At 48.3% G+C, this 19,478-nt stretch overlaps 1 protein-coding gene across 1 annotated transcript in view; it reads right to left on the bottom strand.

Annotated features, from left to right (window-relative positions):
- MYO18B (myosin XVIIIB) overlaps positions 1–19,478 on the bottom strand; it is a 352,079-nt gene that overhangs the window by 202,728 nt on the left and 129,873 nt on the right. The window contains exons 18-20 of the mRNA XM_027862330.1: positions 15,445–15,628; positions 13,846–14,041; positions 6,709–6,818 (exon numbers count right to left, since the gene is read on the bottom strand). Of these exons, the coding sequence (XP_027718131.1) occupies positions 6,709–6,818; positions 13,846–14,041; positions 15,445–15,628 (490 nt within the window). The remainder of the gene's footprint in view (positions 1–6,708; positions 6,819–13,845; positions 14,042–15,444; positions 15,629–19,478) is intronic.

The raw sequence follows: 19,478 nt of genomic DNA, 5'->3' as shown, positions 1-19,478 counted from the left end.
AAAAAAAAAAAAAGAAAAGAAAAGAAATTAGCTCAGTTTTCTCATATGTAAAAAGGGATTTGAACAAAGGAGTTCTAAGGTCCCTTAGAGCTCTATTTCTATGGCCCTAGCTAACCTTTCGTTGCTTTTTTTTTGTTTTTTGTTTTTTTGGTGAGGCCATCAGGGTTAAGTGACTTGCCCAGGGTCACACAGCTAGTAAGTATCAAGTGTCTGAGGCTGGATTTGAACTCAGGTTCTCCTGACCCCAAGGCTGGAGCTTTATCCACTGCGCCATCTAGCTGCCCCAGAAATCTTTCTCAAATGCACCACACATTCCCTTTCCTTCCACGAACTCAATCAACTGAATGATCCCTAGTCTTCCTCTCTAGTACCAAAATGGAAGATGGTTTGCTCCTATATTTGTTCTTGAGTTGTGCTGTCTCATAGAGACCACAGATTTAGAGGATTTAGACCTAGAAGGGACCTCTGAGGCATTTTAATCCAACTTCCTCATTTTACAGATAAGGAAACTGAGAACAAGAGAGGTTAAGTGACTTGTCCAAGGCCACAGAAGTAATAAGCATCTGATGTAGGACTTGAACTCAGAACCTGTGACTCCAAGGTCAGTGTCAGGATGCCAACGGCTATCCTTTCTCCTGCTTCTATTGTATCTGCTTCTCACTGGTCCTTCCCAAGGGCCCTTCTTACTATTTCCAACCTGCTATGGGGTGGAAACTCAGACAGCCAAGATAATTCAGCACTGGCCTAATGGATGATGTGTATCTGCTAATAACCTCCTGCTTCTGGGGCAGCTAGGTGGCGCAGTGGATAGAGCACCAGCCCTGAAGTCAGGAGATCCTGAGTTCAAATGTGGCCTCAGACCAAACACTTGACACTTACTAGCTGTGTGACCCTGGGCAAGTCACTTAACCCCAATTGCCTAAAAAAAAAATAATAACCTCCTGCTTCTGGACCATCCCTTATACCAATTTCAGAATTTGTCTCACTGCATCCTCACAACAGCCCTGGGATGCAGGCGCTATTATTATTCTCATTTTACAGGCAAGGAAACTGAGGCAAGGAGAGGTGAAATGACTTGTCCAAGGTTACAAGGCTAGTAAATATCTGAGATAGAATTTAAACTCAGGTCTTGCTGATTCTCTGTCCACAATGCCATTAATAGAACAATAAAGCAATAACAATACTATGTTACATCTGTATAGTGCTGTAAGATTTGTAAAGTACTATTACCTGCATTATCTAATTTGGTCATCATAATGACGTAAGTAGGTGGCATTGTAGATGGAGGCAGGGCCTGGAGGCAGAAGACCCAGGTTCAAATCCTGTGGGTGACTTACCCTCCCCCACCCCCAAAGCTGCATTTTTTTAATCTATAAAATGAGGGGATTGGACCAGGGGTCTCTGACCTGAGGTCCCTTTCAGCTCAAGTTCTATGATCCCATCATGCTGGGCCTTTAAATATACAAAAAATTGCCACTGAGCTTCTGGTATTCCTAACCCTCAAAGACGCTAGTTCATAGGCTTTAGAGTGGGGAAGGCTCTTCAAGATCATCGAGCCCAAGGTCCTTATTTTACAGAGGAGGAAACTGAGGCATAAAAAAGTGACTCACCCAAGGTTATAATACAGTAAGAGTTTGGGATCTGAACCCAGGTCTTCCTACTCCAAAGCCACTGTTCTTGACCACACCACAGAACAAGGAAGGCACCATGGAGCTTGGGGAGAGGGGTTCAGAGCCCACCTTGGACTCACGAGCTGTGTGACTTCACCTCTCTGACCCTCACTTTGTTCATCTGAAAAATAGGCATGATAATCTGGGCACCTTCATCACAGCAGGGTGGAGAGGATCCAGGGAGGCCATGTATGGAAAGGCAGTTTTGATTCTCAGAGGGATGTACCAGCGTCAGCTAGTCAAAGGAGCTGGAGTGGGAATGCTCCCGGATTGATTCTTTGTATTGATGGCATGGCCCGAGGACCAGAGCAATTAGACTGGCAATCCTTGCCCTCCATTATTTATTCTATTAAGAGACGAGGAGTTCATAGAATGTGAGCCCAGAATTCAAAATCAGGCGGGCTCACCCCTCCGTGGCCCTGTCTTCAGGGTAACTTCTTTGGCATTCGGTGCAAAGATCTCCTTCCCGGGCTTCTAAGGGACCCCCAAAGAGATCATCCGAGCAGGCCTCCCAACAGAGAAGGGGCCGAGCATCCCAGAAAAGGCTGAGAGCCCGAGAAATTCAGCAGAGAATAATGAGCAAACAGGGTATAAAGCACTTGGTAAGAGAGAGGATGGCATTGGAAATGAATGGCTGCTGTATGAAAACAAGGGCTTTGGTGAGCACATACAGATCCTCCCATCTCCTAATTACACAGCTACCTGAAGAAGGAGAGCCACCTCCACACCTGGCAGAGAATCGCAGATGAACACAATGCCTGGGCTAGTAGGGCCCTCAGAGTATCTAACAGCAGAGCTGAAAGGGGCCTCAGAATGGGGAATGTCAGGGCTGGGAGGGGCCTTAGAACAGAGAGCATCAGAGCTGGGTAGGGGGCCTTAGAACAGGGGATGTCAGGGCTGGGAAGGGCCTTAGAACAGGAAATGTCAGGGCTGGGAGGGGGCCTCAGAACGGGGAATGTCAGGGCTAGGAGGGGCCTTAGAACAGGGAATGCCAGGGCCGGGAAAGGCCTTAGAACAGGGGATGTCAGAACTGGGAGGGGCCTTAGAACAGGGGATGTCAGGGCTGGGAGGGGCCTTAGAACAGAGAGTATCAGAGGTGGGGGGTGCTCCTTAGAACAGAATGTCAGAGCTAGGAGGGGTCTTAGAACAGGGACTGTCAGGGCTTGGAGGGGCATTAGACAGGGGATGTCAGAGCTAGGAGGGGCCTTAGAACAGGAAATGTCAGACCTAAGGCCTGTCTTAGAACATAAAACATAAAATGTTGATAGCCTGAAATGATCTTAGAACATATAATGTTTGAGCTAGAAAGGCCTTAGAACATAAAACCTTATATGTTCCAAGCTGCAAAGAGCTCTGGAACAATAAATCTTACAAGCAGAAGGCTCTTTGTGTTACCACTTCCCTTCCAAAGTCACAGACTCAGAGTCTCATAGCCCTAGAATCGGAAAGATCCTTGGGGGCCAGCTAGTCTAACCCCTTCTTTTTACAGAGGAAGAAACTGAGGCCCAGGGAAGTTGAGCGAGCATCAGAGGCAGGCTATGAACCCAGGTCCTGGGATCCCAGTGTCCTTTTCATCATACCGTGCTGCCTCCCCAGCCATCGCTTTAATAATCCCTTCCAAAACTCTGTCCAGGAATCAAAGTCAAGATCACTAATTCGCTCCTGGTTTGCAGACTCTGTTCTCTTTGCTGTGTTTTTCCGACTATACCTGGATTTCCTCTCCTTTATCAAAATGTCAGGGATGAAAGGGACCTTACAACAAAGAATGTGAGAAATGGGAGGGGAGATGTTTCCCTTCCTTCTCCCCTCTGTCAAAATGGATCCATCTTGGGGTGGGGGCAGTCTCTTTTATACGTGTGGGTGACAATGACTAGTAAATGTTAACACCAGCCCACTGGATATGCTGGGAAATATTTAACAACTGGCTCCTATAAACACAAGTGAAGCCCTGATGTGTAGCTATTTGCCAATTTCCAAGATGTAAATGCTCACACCAAAAAATCACCTATCGGCTCTCCTTCAGGATGAGCCGGGCCGTAGCACACCCCAGTTACCTAATCATCAGTGAGTTCCTGACTTGCTCTCCATCCAGCAAACAGAGGGCCTCCCCCAAGGTAAAATGCAAGACCTTCCCCAGAAGACCTCCTCAGGAGTGACCTCACTGGTGGGAAGTTCTTGGACTAGAGCAGCCGATCAAGAACACACTTTTTGGACAAGGGGACTTGTGGGACCCTCTGATTGAACTCAGTTTCTGCTCCCTGCCTCAGATTCCAGTCAGCCTCTAATTCTCTGAGTGACCTCAGATCGAGACCCTTGCCCTCCTCAGGCTCCCGCGTGCTTAATTGTGAAAGAGGAGGTTGTTTTAAGTTGTTTTCAAGGCTTTTTTCAGCCCTGACATCCCCTTTTCTCAGGCCCCTCCCAGCCTTGACATCCCCTGTTCTCAGGCCCCTCCCAACTCTGACATTCCCTGTTCTCAGGCCCCTCCCAGCTTTGTATTCTAAGCTTTAGCTCACTTCAGGTTCTTTCTTTTGACAATCCATTTTGTAAAAACCCTTTTGCGGATCAAGTCCAGTAAGTCTAGTTCTACAGAGGGCTAAGGGAAGCTCCCTCTGGATGTTTACATTCATTGTGAACCAATAGAAAAGGGCCTGACGGACAGGGTCCCTCTCTGTGCTGATGACTGCAGCCTCAGGGAATCGCGAGTGATACCATTTCAGGCTCGGAAGGAGGCGGGGAGCTGAGAGTCAACAAGATGCCAGCTAACGGTGAAATATCCTCCTTTGTCAAGGACCACGCTGAGCACCCTGGTCAGGAGGGTGTGCCCTGGAGAGACCCGGCTGGTGATGGGCCCTCCCTGCATGGTCCTTCCCACTCCCCAGGCCGCAGGTGCAGGCCATTTGGCCGGGGTCAGACACAATCCCTGGATTCACGACGGAGTTCACCTCCACCCAAGGTGGCTGGTCCAGCTGAAGCCTGATTTGGACCTCCTTAGCCCCGCTCTAACAAAGGAGCTCCCAACTCCGAGCCGCCCCACATCTAGGCAAAGGACCCAAAGCGTGATGTTTGGAAGCTGCTGCTCTGTTATCAGGGTTATCCCGAGGAGACACAAGGGATAAGAAGAATTTGGAGCTCTGGTCACTCAGAGCCGGCAGGACCTCAGGGGCAATCCAGACCAGCCCCTGCATTTCTAGGGAGAAGGAAACAGGTCACAGATGGACCAAGGGGCTAGAGTCCCAGAAGCCAGTTCCCTCTGCATCACCTCCATTAGAAAGAATGCTAGACTCAGGGTCAGAGGACCCAGGTTCAAATTCAGGCATTGCTCCTTGCTCCTTATGTGACCAGTGAGCTTTCACCAATAAACAAGGAGTTTGAATTTAGCTGACCTTTGAGATCCCTTCTAACGCTGAATAGGCTTATTAGGAGAAAGAGGTAAGGTGAGGCATGGAAAGGAGTTTTGCCTTGGGTGCCCCTCCACCAAAAAAAAAATTCTCCAGAGTGACAAGCCTGGATACCACCAAATCACGCTGGGAGACAATCCTGCCATTAAATGCCTGTTCCAGGCCAGGCTGGACCCAGAGCATGGAGGATTGGATCCGTCCCCCACTTCCTCCTGACCATGGAGCTCCTTGTGCCTCCTATCTGATGGTATCTAATAACAACATTGACCTTTTCTGCCTGTCAGACATGTCTGATTCAGCCGTGAGGTCTTAACCGAATTTGCACACAGGCTCTGACAGTTTACCCAGCCGAGCACGTGTTCATGTTTAATTCATGCCATGACGGAGCTTCCCGGCTAATGCATATTTATCAGCTTTTTCATAAGAGGCAGGATGGAGTTTACTTTCATTGCCCCCAAAAATCTTTGCCGCAGCAAACCACGTTTGTGAGAGAATTTTAAAAGTCACCCCTCCTCCCCCACCTCAGAATCAAAATCTGAACCACTTGGATTTTTCCACTCGCCCAAGTTTGTTTTTGCCTCAAACCAGAGGGACTTTGATCCTTGTGGGCCCAAGGATGAAACTAAAGGGCAGAGGGACCCCTGGCATGGGAGACACGAGACCTGGGCCGGAACCAAGGGGCGGCTGCTGGGCTGGAGGCCGAGGGCGGCGGGTGAAGCCATGGCTCTGTAGCTCACAACTGGGGGGACGGGAGGGAGCAGAGGCATCCCTCATCACATCAGTTTCCTCTGCGCAATATAAAATTAAGTTAAAGGATTTGACTAAATGTTTTAAAAGACCTTTTTACCTCCAGTGTTATCTGTCCTAGGGTCCCTCCCAGCTCTGACATTCTCTGTTCTAGGGTCCTTCCAGCTCTGATATTCCATGTTCTAAGACTCCCCCCAGCTTAACAATGATGACTCTGTGATTAATAATCACAACTCGATCCCCGGGCATAGTTAAAGCAATTGGTGATCCCCCAATGATAACGCTAATGAGTGAGCTTTGGGGCAAGGAAGAGATCAAAGTTCATGGGGACAATAATAGCACTTTGCCAAGCTTGAAGTGGTAGAAACATGTTAGCTATGATTACCATAACCCCACTATCCTCCTCTCCTCGTCCTCCTCCTCCTCCTTCTCCTTCTTCCCCTTTACCATCTTATCTAACTCCCTCATTGTACATAGGACACTGAGCCCCAGAGAGAGGGATGTACTTGTCCAAACATGGGCAGGTAAGAATTCAAATCCTGACCTCTGCCCCCACGGCCTCTCAATGAAATTCTTTTTTCACACCCAACAGCAGCTCTCTGATTCAGCATTTCCAGAGGCTCACCCGATGCTTTTATAAACATGATCACTTCTAAACTTTACAATGACCCTGTCAGGTAGGTATTATCCTCATGAAGCCCAGAGAGGTTAGGTGACTTGTCCTTGGTCACACAGCAAGTGAGTGTTAAGAGTTGGTTTTAAGCCCAATACTTCTTCTACCTCCAGGTCTAGCCCTTTTCTCTCCTCCCAGGCTCTGGACTGGTGAGAACCTCTGCTCAACCCTCCAAGTCAACTCCTCTGCAGCCCCAATCCCTCCACGCAGTATCCCATACCTTCCTCTCCTCCATCCTCTCGTGGGGCAGCAAAAGCTTCTTCATAAACTCTGGAGCCAGACCTTGGAACTGCCGCCGGAATCGGGTGAAGCCCATGTGGTCCGTGTAACCTGGGGGAGGGGGGCAAAGGGAAACGGGGCAGTGAGCCAGATGGAAAGTCCAAGAAGTCTGCTACCAGCCTAGTACAACCCACAAACTGATAGGGACACAAAGAGAAGGATTCCAGTAGGGCCTGAGTAAGCAGGGAAACCTCCCTGGAGGAGGCGTGCTTGGAGACGGTCCTTGAAGGTGGTAATGGGTATAAACTGATAGAGGAAGAAGAAGGCAGAGAACATGGAACAGGAAAAAAAAAGCCTAAAGAAGCAAGAAAAAAGGCCTGGGTTCAAATCCCACCTCTTACACAGATTGCGTGACCTTGGAAAAGTCACCATGTCTGGTTCTCGTGACCTCCCAGGTTCCTTCCATCTCTAAAAGTCTGTGACCCGGTGATATGGGTGTCCTCCACGTCCACAGGGGACAACAGGGGACAACAGAGATAGTATCTATCAGTCATCCAGCACGATAAGGCTTGCAAATACTTTAGAACTATTATCTCATTCAATCTTCACAACAACCCTGGACAATTTTTTTTAGATTTTCAGTCATTTTTCAGTCAAGTTCAACTCTTCATGACCCCATTTGGGGTTTTCTTGTCAAAGATACTAAAGTGTTTTGCTATTTTCTTCTCCAGCTCATTTTACAGATGAGGAAACTGAGGCAAAAAAGGTGAAGTGACTTGCCCAGGGTCACACAGCTAGTAAGCATCTGAGGCTACAGTTGAACTCAGAAAGATGAGTCCGGCATTCTATCCACAGTGCCACCTAGCTGTTATTACCCCTCATTTTATGGTTGAAGAAACTGAGGCTGATAAAGTTTAGAGGACTTGCCCAGGGTCACACTGCTGATAAGTGTCAGAGGCTGGATTTGAACCCAGGACTTCCTAACTCAAGCCCAGCATCCTATCGACCCTCCATGAGGCAGCTCTATCTCCAAGCATCACACTAGTAGCCACATTTTGTCACCAGGCAATGGTCCCAGGCACTAGATGAGTTCACCAGTAGTGGGTGGTCTGTAAATGCCTTCCTCAGTGACATTTTCTTTCCTTATCCCACTTGAAGTTCTGCAGATGAGGGGAAATCAATAAGGGAGTGCAGCTCTGTCCTTGTTTGAACAGTGCCCCCAACGAGTTCGCCAAAAAATACCATTGAAGTGTGTCTACTAGGAACACGACAGTGAGGCGGAAGGTGGAGGGGAGGGCAGCGTCCAGGCCAAATACTAGAACATCATTCCATGTCTGCGAGTGTCTACCTTTGCTTGGGCTCCAACAAATAGGTGCCCAGCCCAAAGCATCATACCCAGAGTCCAAGAGCTGCAGAGTGGACCTGTGGAAGGAGCCCTGGATTGGAGGCAGAGGGCCTGGGTTCAGATCCCACTTTTGACTCCTCTTATAGACTGGACCTCAGTTTCCTCCCCTCTGAAGTAAAGGGGTCAGAGTAGCTGACATCTGAGGTCCCTTCCAGCTCTGGACCTATCTATGATTCTAGGAATTACCAGTTGTGTGACCCAATTAGACCAATGATTTGTCTTCTCCATGCCTCAGTTTCTTCTGCTGTAAAATGAGAGGCTTAGACCAGAGGACCTCTAGGGTCCCTTCCAGCGCCAGATCCATGAGCCACTGATGATCTTATTATTTTCAGTCATGCCTGAGGCCAATATTGATTCCCAAGGAGAAATCATGGCTTTAAAGTCAGAAGAAATCCTCACAATCACCTTGCCCAGACCCCCTCATTGGAGAGAACAGGGAACTCCAGCCCCAGAGACCGGGACCAAGAAAATTGGAGGCAAGTGAACATCAGAGCCGAGGTTCCAAGCCAGACCTCGGACCATAATGGATTTGGTGTCAGAGAGCCCCGGGATCTGATGCAGCTTCTGACACTGGTCAGGATCTCAGCCTGCATCGGTGAAGGGCAGTCTCGGTCTACAGAAATCAAAGGTCTCTGGAGCACTTTTGGTTCTGGCCCGGCCCTTCCAGCCTCTTCTCAGACGCTGATCAGAGACTCAAATACCTTCAACGGGAAGCCCTTCCTCTTCCGCCAGCTGCTAGACCCTTCTTTTAAAGGTCACCTTCCATCTGTTCCAAATGTTTCTATGTGGGCCTTTTCTTTGACATGTTATCTCACAATTAGAATGCACTTTCTTTGAGGTGATGGGCTATTTTTGCCTTATACAATCATGAGATCATAGCTTTGGAGCTAGAAAGCATCTTAGAGGCTGTAGAGACCAGCTTCCACATTTTACAGATGAGGAAACTGAGGTTAAGTGACTTTCTCCAGGTCAAATCCTGAGGAAGGATTTGAATTTGGGTTTTCCTTGCTCTAAGTCTAGACTTCTATCCCCTATATCTCCGGATGCTTGATAAATACTTATTACTGGTTGATTGATTGATTGCAACCTATAGTCTTAGAGGTACTCCTCAGGCCCTTTGAGAAGTGACTTGCCCAGGGTCACCCAGCCAACGGGTTGTCAGGTGTTTCTGACTGCGAGGCTGGCCTTCCATCCACCCCATCTGCAAGCCTTGCATTTTTCTGAGGAAGCCTGACTTTCAGTGGGGGCAGGGGAAGCATCCAATGTGGAGTGGAATGGCGTGGCCCCAGTCACGGCTGTGCCCCTCCTCGCTATAGGACTTTGGGGAGCTCATTTCTCTTTCTCTGGGCCCCACTTCCCTCACCCATAAGTGAGGGCGTTGGACTAAATTGGCTCTGAAGTCCTTGGAATCTTATGATTCTATGAATCCACAGGGAATCACTGCAGCACAGAAGGATCAAAAGACTGGGCTGAGCTCCAATCAGGACAGGGACAGAGAGAATGCCTGTGCCCTGGGCAGGGACCAAGGACTGCCCCCAAGAGGTGAGGAGCACCTACTATGTGCAGAGCCCGGGGAGTTGGAATGTAAGGTGTAGACTTGGCGCAATGGGTGGACAGATAGCTCTGAGTCAAGGACCTGAGTTCACATCCTGCCTCTGACCTGACCTGACTGTGACTTTGGGCACTCAGCACAAATGGACTGGGTCCATGTGTGGGGAAGTCTGTGAAAGGAGAGGGCTGGATTCCCTCCAGCTGTGGATCTACGAGCCTGGGGACCTCTTGGGGAGAGGCCTGAAGGGGAGAATGCCACCATGCACCATGCAGACCAAGGAAGGCTCGCTGGAGGGGGCGGCATCTGAACTGGGCTCTAAAGGGTGGGCATTTTGGTTGTAGAAAAAAGCCTGAGCGAAAACCTGGAGGCAGATGGGTGCAGCGGCTGGTGTTCAGCAGGGACAGGGGGATGCCCTGTTTGACACAGAGTCCCATGAGAAAATCCTGGAAGGTTAAGGCAGTATCAGCGTGCTGAGGGCCTTGAAAAGCAGGCACAGGAATTTACATTTTTCTGGAGAGGCAGTAGAGATCCACTGGTGATTTCTGAGCACAGGAGTGACGTGGTCAGAGATGGCTCTTCTTTCAAAGGGTTATTTGCGGAATCAAATTCAGGCTTACTAGGGACAATGACAGAAGTCCCAACGTTTATATAACTCACATTATCTCTTATGATCTTCTCAGCAGCCCTGTGAAATAGGTGCTATGATTATCACCATTTTACAGATGAAGAAACTGAGGCAGAGAGCCTGGACCAGCGGCACACAGTTCCCTTTTACATGGCGGCTTCCCCCATAGAATGAAAGCTCCTTGAGGGCAGGACCTGTCCCTTCTGCTCATATTGTTATTCCCAGCACTTAGCACGGTGCTAGGCACAGAGGTGGGAGAAGAAGGCCAGGTTTCTCTCCACTACGTACACGATGTTGCCTCCTCACTGGCTGGTGTTTATAGTAGAGAGTGTATTAGAATGTTTACTGAGGACTCTTCATACAGAATCTCATGTGGACTCACAGCTGCTTTGTGAGGTAAACACTGCCAATATTATCATGCCCATTTCACAGATGTAGGAACTGAGGCTGACAGAAGTAAAGAGAGTTGCTCTTGCTGTCATGGCTAGCGGCTATATGGAGCAAAATTTGAATGCAGGTCTTCCTGACCCGAACACCACACCCTATCCTCCATGCTGCCCTTCTCCCTACTTTTCTTGGTAGTAAATACCCTTCTCTCAATGCCCCGTGTCTGTGTCTATTGTCCAGCAGCCCCTCTTCTGCCTTCTTCCTTAGCCCAGAGGCTTCTCCTGTGTCTATGGCTCCCAGTGGCCCTTGGACAAGGGGAACCTTCAACCAACTCTGAAGGGAGAGCAGCAAGATTCAGCTAGATAGAGTGATGGGTCCTGTAGTCAGAGAGACCTGAGTTCAAATCCAGCCTCATACACTTACTAAGTCTGTGACCCTGGGCAAGTCACTTAACCTGCCTGCCTCAGTTTCCTTAACTATAAAATGAGGATAATAAGATCATCTACCTCCCAGCGTTGTTGTGAGGATCAAATGAGATAATATTTGTAAGAAGCGCTTAGCCCTGGCACATAGTAGGCACCGTAGAAAGCCTATTCCCTCGCTTCCCTCCCCTTCCTGCTCAGGTGGCCCAGCCAGCAGACAGTGGCCTCCTTGCCTGAGTGACTTTACAGCGGCCCCAGGGGACCATGCAACAGTTCTCTGGCACCAACCCCCGCTGAATCAGCTGGGCAGGGGCGGCAGACGCTGCAGGGAGCCAGAACGCAGCAGAGCAGTGAGACTGGGCTCAGCAGCTGCAGAGGGAGGGAGGAGGAGCTGTCCAGCGGCACAGGCTGCCTGGTCCCCGGGGAAGGGTGACATTCAGGCCCAGGGCTCCCTGGTTCTCTGAGCAATGCCGTCTCCTGAAGGATGCTACCAAAAGAGATGTTGAAAGGGGGAGGAGCCAGAAACAGGGCAGAATGACCCTGGACAAGTCACTGCCCCCTCTCAGAGCCTCAGTTTCTTTATCTCCAAGATACACCCTGTGGCTGTTGTCAAGAAAATGTTTTGTAAATCCTAAAATGCTCCAGAAATGGAACATATTATTGTATTAGGTCCTAGCCCTGAATCAACCAGTATTCCAAGCAAGTTTGGGCAGGTGGCTCAGACTTCATGGGCCACAGTTTTCTCCATAAAATCTAGATCCTGGTAGACTTGATTTAGAGGAATCTGGTCCAATCCACTCATTTTATAACTAAGAAGGAAAAGTGACTTGTCTATACAGGTTGCCAGCAGCAGAACTGGGATTTCAGTGCAGGGCCGCTGATCCCACAGTCAGCCTTTCTTTTCCACAGTCCCACACTACCCAGGTAATTCCCAGGGTTGTCAGTTATTCAATCAACAAACACTGAACTTTCTGAAAGGCACAGCAAGGAGATATCAAGGTCAGGATGTCAGTGGTGACAGCCCAGTAGTGAAGTGGACACAGCACAGACTGGGCTTGCAGTTGGAAAGACCCTGGGTTCAAATCCTGCCTAATTTCCCTCTCTCAGCTTCACCTTCCTCTCTGTAAAATGGGAATGATAATATCCCTCTGCCAGACATGGCCATCATAAGGACCAAATGATATCATGTGTGTAAAGCATTTTGGTAAATTCTAAAGCACTACTGGAATAATTTTTTAAAAAAAACCCTCCTCCCCATAAATAAAAAACAAAAAATAACCACCCCCATTTAGCAGAGCTCTAGTGCTGATGGAAACAGCAGAGTCTTTCCTTGTCCTGGCATTGGAGACCAGGACAGCGTGGCTCCTGGCCCTGAACAGCTAGCCCCTTGCCACACAATTTCCCATCCTGCACTCTGGGTTACCAGCTGGATTTAGGAGCTCATCCCAAGTACCATCTCCCTGCCTCCAGCTTTCAGGATCTATATTTTCCTTTGAGGCTCAACTGAGGCACCGCCTCCTCTGAGGAGCCTTTCCAGACTCCCCTGGGGTCCCCAAAAGGGTCCCTTTCATCCTTAGATATTCCTCGAACCCTTTGTCTCTGCCTCACCTTGAGCTCCCCTTCCCCTCTCCTCTTCCCTCCCCTTGCCTCCCTCCCCCAGTAGTCAGTGGGCTCCTTGAAGGTAGGGATTGGTCTATTTTTATCCTTGACTTCTTTAAGACTGAACTCAACGGTCTCCTTTGTCAGGAGGCCTTTGCCAGTCACCTCTCCCCCCAAGCTGCCGTTGCCTTAGCCTCTAAGGCTACTTTCCATGTGCTCTCTACGTGTCTGGTATTTGACTAGTTGTTGGCATTTTGTCTCCCCCATTAGACTGTGAGCTCCTTGAAGGCAGGGGCTGGCTTTTGCCTTTCTTTGTATCCCCAGCACTTAGCACAGTACCTGGCACAGAGTAGATGCTTAATAAATGCTTATCAGCTGACTGACCAATACTTTGCTTTATAATTAATATGTATTAATATGAATAATAATAAGTATTTATTAACTTTATAGTGATGCTATATACATTTTACAGGGGCAGTTAGATGGCTCAGTGGCTAGAGCAGCCATCCTGAAGTCAGGAAGATCCGAGTTTGAATCTAGACTCAGACACTTACTAATTGAGTGACCCTGGGCAAGTCACTTAACCTTTGTTTGCCTTAATCCACTGGAGAACAGAGAACCACTCCAATGTCTTTACCAAGAAAACCCTGTGGACCCTGGAGGTCACCAAAAGTCAGACACAACAGAACAACAGAACATTTTTCTATGCTCTTGTCTTCTCCGTTAACTGTAAGCAAGGATTGCTCCATTCTGTGTCCTACCATTATCCCCAATGCCTAGCACAGTGCTGCGCACATAATAGACATTTAATAGATGGTCATTGATTGGTTATTTTGCATCCCTAGCACCAGATCTGCCTTGACCATAACAGGTACTTAGGAAATGTTTGTGGAAATGAATCAAAGGCGGCTGCTACCCTCATAGGGCTTATAGACTAATAGAAAAATCTATATTCTATTAGAAGAATGAATTTCAGTTTCCGAGCCTGTAAAAAAGGAGGCCAAGCTCAATGTTCTCTAACATCTCTTTCAGCTTGACCCTCCTGATCCCGCCGATGAGCCTGCTTTGAAGGGCTAATGCTCCATACACATCAGGGGCTCTTGGGGCTGGGGGATTCTCCTCATTATTCCCCGAGCAGGGCCACTTACCAATCCGGTGCAGCCTTAGGGCATCTAGGACCTGAGCTCCAGCCAGCTGGACCCTCAGGATGGAGATGTCCATGGGGTGCTCCCTGTGGGCTGGTGCCAGGGAAGCGTTCCCTCCTCTGTCCTCTGATCCTGATCTTGGGACCAGACAATGGATAAAATGCAACTGGGACCGTTTGATCACATTGGTCAAAGCATCCTGGGGCACAGAAGGAGAGAGAGGTCAGGGCTAGATGTGACTCACAGGAAGAGTTAATTAGGGGAAAGGAGGGATGGCTTTCAATTTGATTCAACAAACATGTATTAGGGATGGGTACTATGCTCCAAGGTGCTCAGATACAAAGATTTAGCTAAACAGTCTCTGCCTTCTGGGAGCCTAGATTCCCAGCTCCCCTCCCCGTCCTCCAGACACCTCCACTGCTTCACTGGAAGTTTTCTTGCCCTGCAGATGCCTCCACCAGGAGATCCCTCCTCCAGAAGAGCACGTCCCTACTCTGGACCACAAGGGAAGAGTTCTACCTCACAAGTTTTTGCCACACTGTTCTCCCTCTCCCCGAAAACCACACACCAAGAGTCAAACCCACCCAGAGAACAAAGACGCTCCAGGCTGGAGAAAAAGCTAGAGGACATTCAGTTCAATCACATCACTTTACAGAGAAGGAAAGCTGAAGCTGTGACTTGCCCAAGGTCCCGTTGTGAGGTCAAGCCTGGCCCGGGACAACTCATGTCTTCTGACAACTGCCCAAGGTGAATTGTTGTTTGTCCTTCATTCTCAAAGAGGGCCATGACATCAGGAAGGCTGTCATGATGTGCAAGTGAATTGGATTTAAGTGAGGCAGGGCTGTGCAAGGTCAACAGTCTCACCTTCTCCTCTGGAGCCATCTGGGTCCAGTGGCCAGATAGAGATCAGGAGGACTGGAGATGGCCCCAGAGGGACCTCAATGGCTGACAAGTTGAACCCAGGCCCAGAAAAGAAACCTTTCTACAACACATCCAATAAGTGGTGATCCAGCCATATTATTATTATTGATAATAACAATGACAGCTAGCATTGATGTAACTGCTTTTTTGGTTTACAAAGCACTTTAAAAATCAGGTCTCATTTGATCCTCACCTTGCGGTGAGTCAGCTAGGTGGCACAGTGGATGGGCCTGGAGTCAGGAAACTTGAGTTCAAATCTGGCCCCAGACACTTTCTAGCTGCGTGACCCTGGGCAAGTCACTTAACCTTTCCTGTCTCAGTTTCGTCACCTATAAAATCGGGGGTCATGATAGCCCCTACTTCCCAGGGTTATTATGAGGACTAAATGAACTAATAATTGTAAAGCACTTAGCATAATACCAGAAAGTGTTACATAAATGTTAGCTATTATTCCTCTAATGGAAACCTTCAATGACCTAGTTTAAAACAAGGTCTGATGGTGGAATGTCAGGCACTGTGACAAAGGTAATGGTGACCAGATTTTTAACAGCAGTGAGAAGGGGGCTTCCTAGAGCCTCTCCCTTCCCACTCCCTGCTCAAGCTGCTTTCTTTAGCCCGACATGAGCTGTCCAGGGAGAGGAGGAGAAGGAGAGGGATTGGGGTGCAGCGGTGGGGGCTCACCATCTGGAGTATGATCTGGGTGCACACGGCCTTCCTCTTTACGGCTGCTAAGCTACTGGCAAACGTCTTCCTCACACAATTGACCCTATTCAAGGCCTGCTGGGAGCAGCCCTCCATGCCGGCCACTGCCCGGCAGACTGGGGGCACTCTGGAGCGAGGCAGGAATAAGCTGCTGAGGTCCTCCCTGGGGAGAGAAAACGTACGGCCATCACGCGGCTCCATGGAGGAACCGGAGGGAAGGACGGAGGATGAAGGATAGCAAACACCCCAAGCCAAGCAGGAAACATCCCCCCCTCCCATGCCACACCCTGTCCCCAGCCTCAGAAGGCTCCATCACCATGGAGGACTCTCAGGGTCTCCGGTGGTCATCACCAAGGCAAGTCACATTGTAGGAGCTTTACATCATGAAAAATGTTTTCTGTTACAGCATCTGCTTACAGAACATCTCAAAGTGTTTAACAGTCTACAACTTTCTTTACCATTTCCAGAGATGTCCTTACAGCCACCTTGGGAAGGAGAGATTGTAAGTATTGTCACCTGAACTTTACAAAGGAAGAGCTTGAAGCACAGAGGGCCAGAACTTCAGCACACATGTCTGTGCCTCAGTTTCCTCCTCTGTAAAATGGGGTGACAATATTTGTAATCTCCCTTTCTGAGGGGGCTGTAAGGAAATCTCTGTGAATTGGCTGAGCGAGGTCTCAAATGCAATCCCCCTGATTTAAGTCCAGCCTCCCTCTATGAACGACCACAGAGGAGTGAGACCTCAGACCCTGGTTAAGCAATCCCGACTCGGGCTCAGAGGAGGTAAAGGTATCATCCAAAGTCACTCAGAAAAAAGTCACAGCATGAGCTCTCAAGGTGGGTAGGGGGTCCGCATGGGATAACAGGGTTAGGGTTAGACTACACGATAGAGCACTAGCAAATGTCAGATTTGGAGTCACAAGCCCCGGGTTCAGATCTCGTCTCAGCCACTTACTGCTTGGGTGACCTTGGGCAAATCACTCCACGTCCTCATCCCCAAAATAACAGGTTGAATTCAATGACCTCCAAGGTCCCTTCCAATTCTATATATTAATGATTTTTAATCACTCTGGGACTCAGTTTCCTCATTTGTAAAATGGGGGGCAGTCCCTAAAACCCCTGTCAACCCTAGATCTATCCAATCATCTCTCTGAGCTTCAGGTTCCTCATCTGTAAAAGGAGGCTTGGCCTTAGTTTCCCCATTTGTAAATTGAGTCATGATTGAACCAGATGGTTCACCTAAAGTCTTTCCTAGTTCTAGATTTGTGTTCCTGTGACCTCTCTAAACTTTTTTTTTTCATCTGTAAAATGGAGAGGTTAGTTTAAATGGTCCCCAAGGCATCTTCCATCTTTAATCCATGATGCTATTATTATAGTGGCACCCAAGCCCTACTACTGCACTGGCTCTCCACTAGAGAGACAAAAGTCTTACATCTCCTACTAGTGCAGGGTGTGTCCCTCCCATAGTATGTAAGTGCCTTGAAGGTAGAAATTGGTTCTTTTTTTTTTTTTTTTTTTTTTGGTCTTTCTATCCCTGGGGCTGAGCCCAGTACCTGGCATACCGCAGAAGCTTACTAAATGGCTGTTGACTTGACCTGGCTGAGCTATCAGAGGGTCCAGACCATGACCCAAGCAATGTCAGCAACAACAAAGACAATAGCAATAACACCACCAACCTTTTCATCCTGACCTGGGGTGTGAGAGCTCCAAGTGAGAAAATAAACTTCACTGAGGCAAAATAAAAACTCACCTGGAGCTAGAGTCCTATCCAGTTAGCTGCCTAGAACATTACAAGGTTAAGTGACTTATCCAGAGTCACAGCCTGTATATGTCAGCGGTAGAATTAGAACGCAGGTCTTCCAGACTCTCAGGCTGGTTCCCTAGCCACTGCTTCACACTGCCTCCTAGTGGCACGATAGTGGACATTCACATGCCATGCACCTTAATACCTTATCACCTTGACTCTCTGTGGCAATCATGGGAGTACAGGGATTATTATCTCCATTTACAAATTCAGAAAGTGAGGCTCAGGGCAGGTAATTGATTTTTGTCCATAACTAGACAGCGAAGAAGAATCAGAGGTTGCTCTCTCTCTCTCTCTCTCCATATATATATAATATATATATATATATATATATATATATCTGTCTCTGTCTGTCTGTCTGTCTCTCTCTCACACTCACACACACACACACAGAGTATCATACATCTAGAGCTCAAAGGGACCTTAGAGACCTTCTAAGTTCAACTTCCTTATTTTACAAATGAGGAAATGGAAGCCCAGACTTGCTGAAGAATTCACACTCAAGTCTTGGGACTGAATTCAGCCCTCTTTCTACTGCACATCTCAACCCAGTTCCATCATGACTCTGAGTCCAGCCCACTTTATTGTCTCCTCACAGGTAAGGTTTCAAATACCTCCTCTGTGTTACTACAGACAACCCTTTGTGCCTCACTTTCCCCATCTGTAAAAATGAGGAAGTTGACTGGGTAATCTCCAAGGACCCTATGAAAAGAGCAGAGAAAACCTACGCACTGATAAATTCTAAGATACGCCACGTCCCAGCCAAAAGGAATCAACGGGTGGACCGAGGCTCCCACCTAGCCAAGATTTGATCATGCCCACAGATTATAATTAGCCCTCCTCCTTCTCTTCCTTGGAAGACATGATACATCTCCATCTCCTGCCCCAAATGGCTATTAGAGTCGTTAGGAAAATGAGCCTTCTCTAAATGAGCCAAAGGTGTCTTAATAGCAAGTTGGATGGATGGCAGATGCACAGAGACTAACAATGCCTTGGTTCACATTTCATTTGAAATGCAAGCATAGCAAGGCTGCGAGGTGAGGTGATTAGTGCTAGGACGCAGAAGGGTGGGCCCTAATGGGTAGCGATTCCTACAGTCTCAACTTGATAGGGTCAGAGGTCCGGAGCGGGAGTGTGACATGTCTGAAGGCATACAGTCAGTGACAGGTGAGATTGGAACCCAGGTTTTCCTGACCCCGGGCCCAGAGTTCTGTCCACTGAGAAATCCAGTGACCTTTGTTACTCTAGAGGGAAAGATCTCAGAGAAAGAAAGCCACTGCCTCCACACCAAAGGAGCCAATCTTGTGACCCAATGCCCAGGAATCATGTTTCAATCTCAAAGACAGCCTAGGAGACCAAGATTCTAGCACTGGCTTTGTAAAACTAGCTTGCTGAGTGGCCTCAGTTTTCCCCTTTGTAAAATGAGGCTCTGGACTAGCTCTCTAAAGTCCCTTTCACCTCTGACATTCTCTCTGATATTCACACTGGCAGCTCCCCCTGGCCTCCTTCTACCCCTCTGGAGTTACAGCAGCTGTGGTTGGCCACGGGCACACAGGGACAAAATGAGACATTCATCCGATGTGACAAGCATTTAGTAAGTCCTTGGGCCATATGGCAGATGCCATCCTTCTGCAAATACCCACCCTGTGAGAAGGCCCAGGTGGCCTTGTCTTGGTTATTGCTCCATTCCTCATTGAGGGCAGAGACCAGAGGTTCCTCTCTGTCTTTGTATCTCCAGCAATCGGCACCTAACACGTGCTTAACAGACATGGTGATTGATGGATGTATTTTCTGTGCTTACATCTGTACATTTCTGCTCTTCCAATAGAACAGAAGCTCCCTGAAGGTCTGGAGTCTCTGAACTGTTTCATGTGGCTATATCCTCAGTGCCCAGTGCACAGTCAGTACTTAATAATGGCTTGTTGATTGCTGTCCTAACCCCAGGATACAGCAATAGGAGGATGTATGTTTCTTGAGGCCAGGGGCCACTTTGTTTTTCTTTCTAGATCTGTCACCTGGCACATAGTGGGCGTTTGAGAAATGCTGGTTAGCTGGTTGGTTGATTTCTCTTTGAAATAGTTCTCTTTGGCCACAGAATGTGGATCCACATTATTAAAGATGGGATTCATCATGCTACAAAATGGTGTGAGTTCTACCTGTCATCTCTCTCTCTCTCTCTCTCTCTCTCTCTCTCTCTCTCTCTCTCTCT

Source organism: Vombatus ursinus, unplaced genomic scaffold, assembly GCF_900497805.2.
Source record: "Vombatus ursinus unplaced genomic scaffold, bare-nosed wombat genome assembly UNPS02001287.1, whole genome shotgun sequence".
In the NCBI taxonomy this organism is placed as follows: Eukaryota; Metazoa; Chordata; class Mammalia; order Diprotodontia; family Vombatidae; genus Vombatus; species Vombatus ursinus.
The sequence above is the reverse complement of the archived record's forward strand: the minus strand, read 5'-3'. Positions and strand labels throughout refer to the sequence as shown.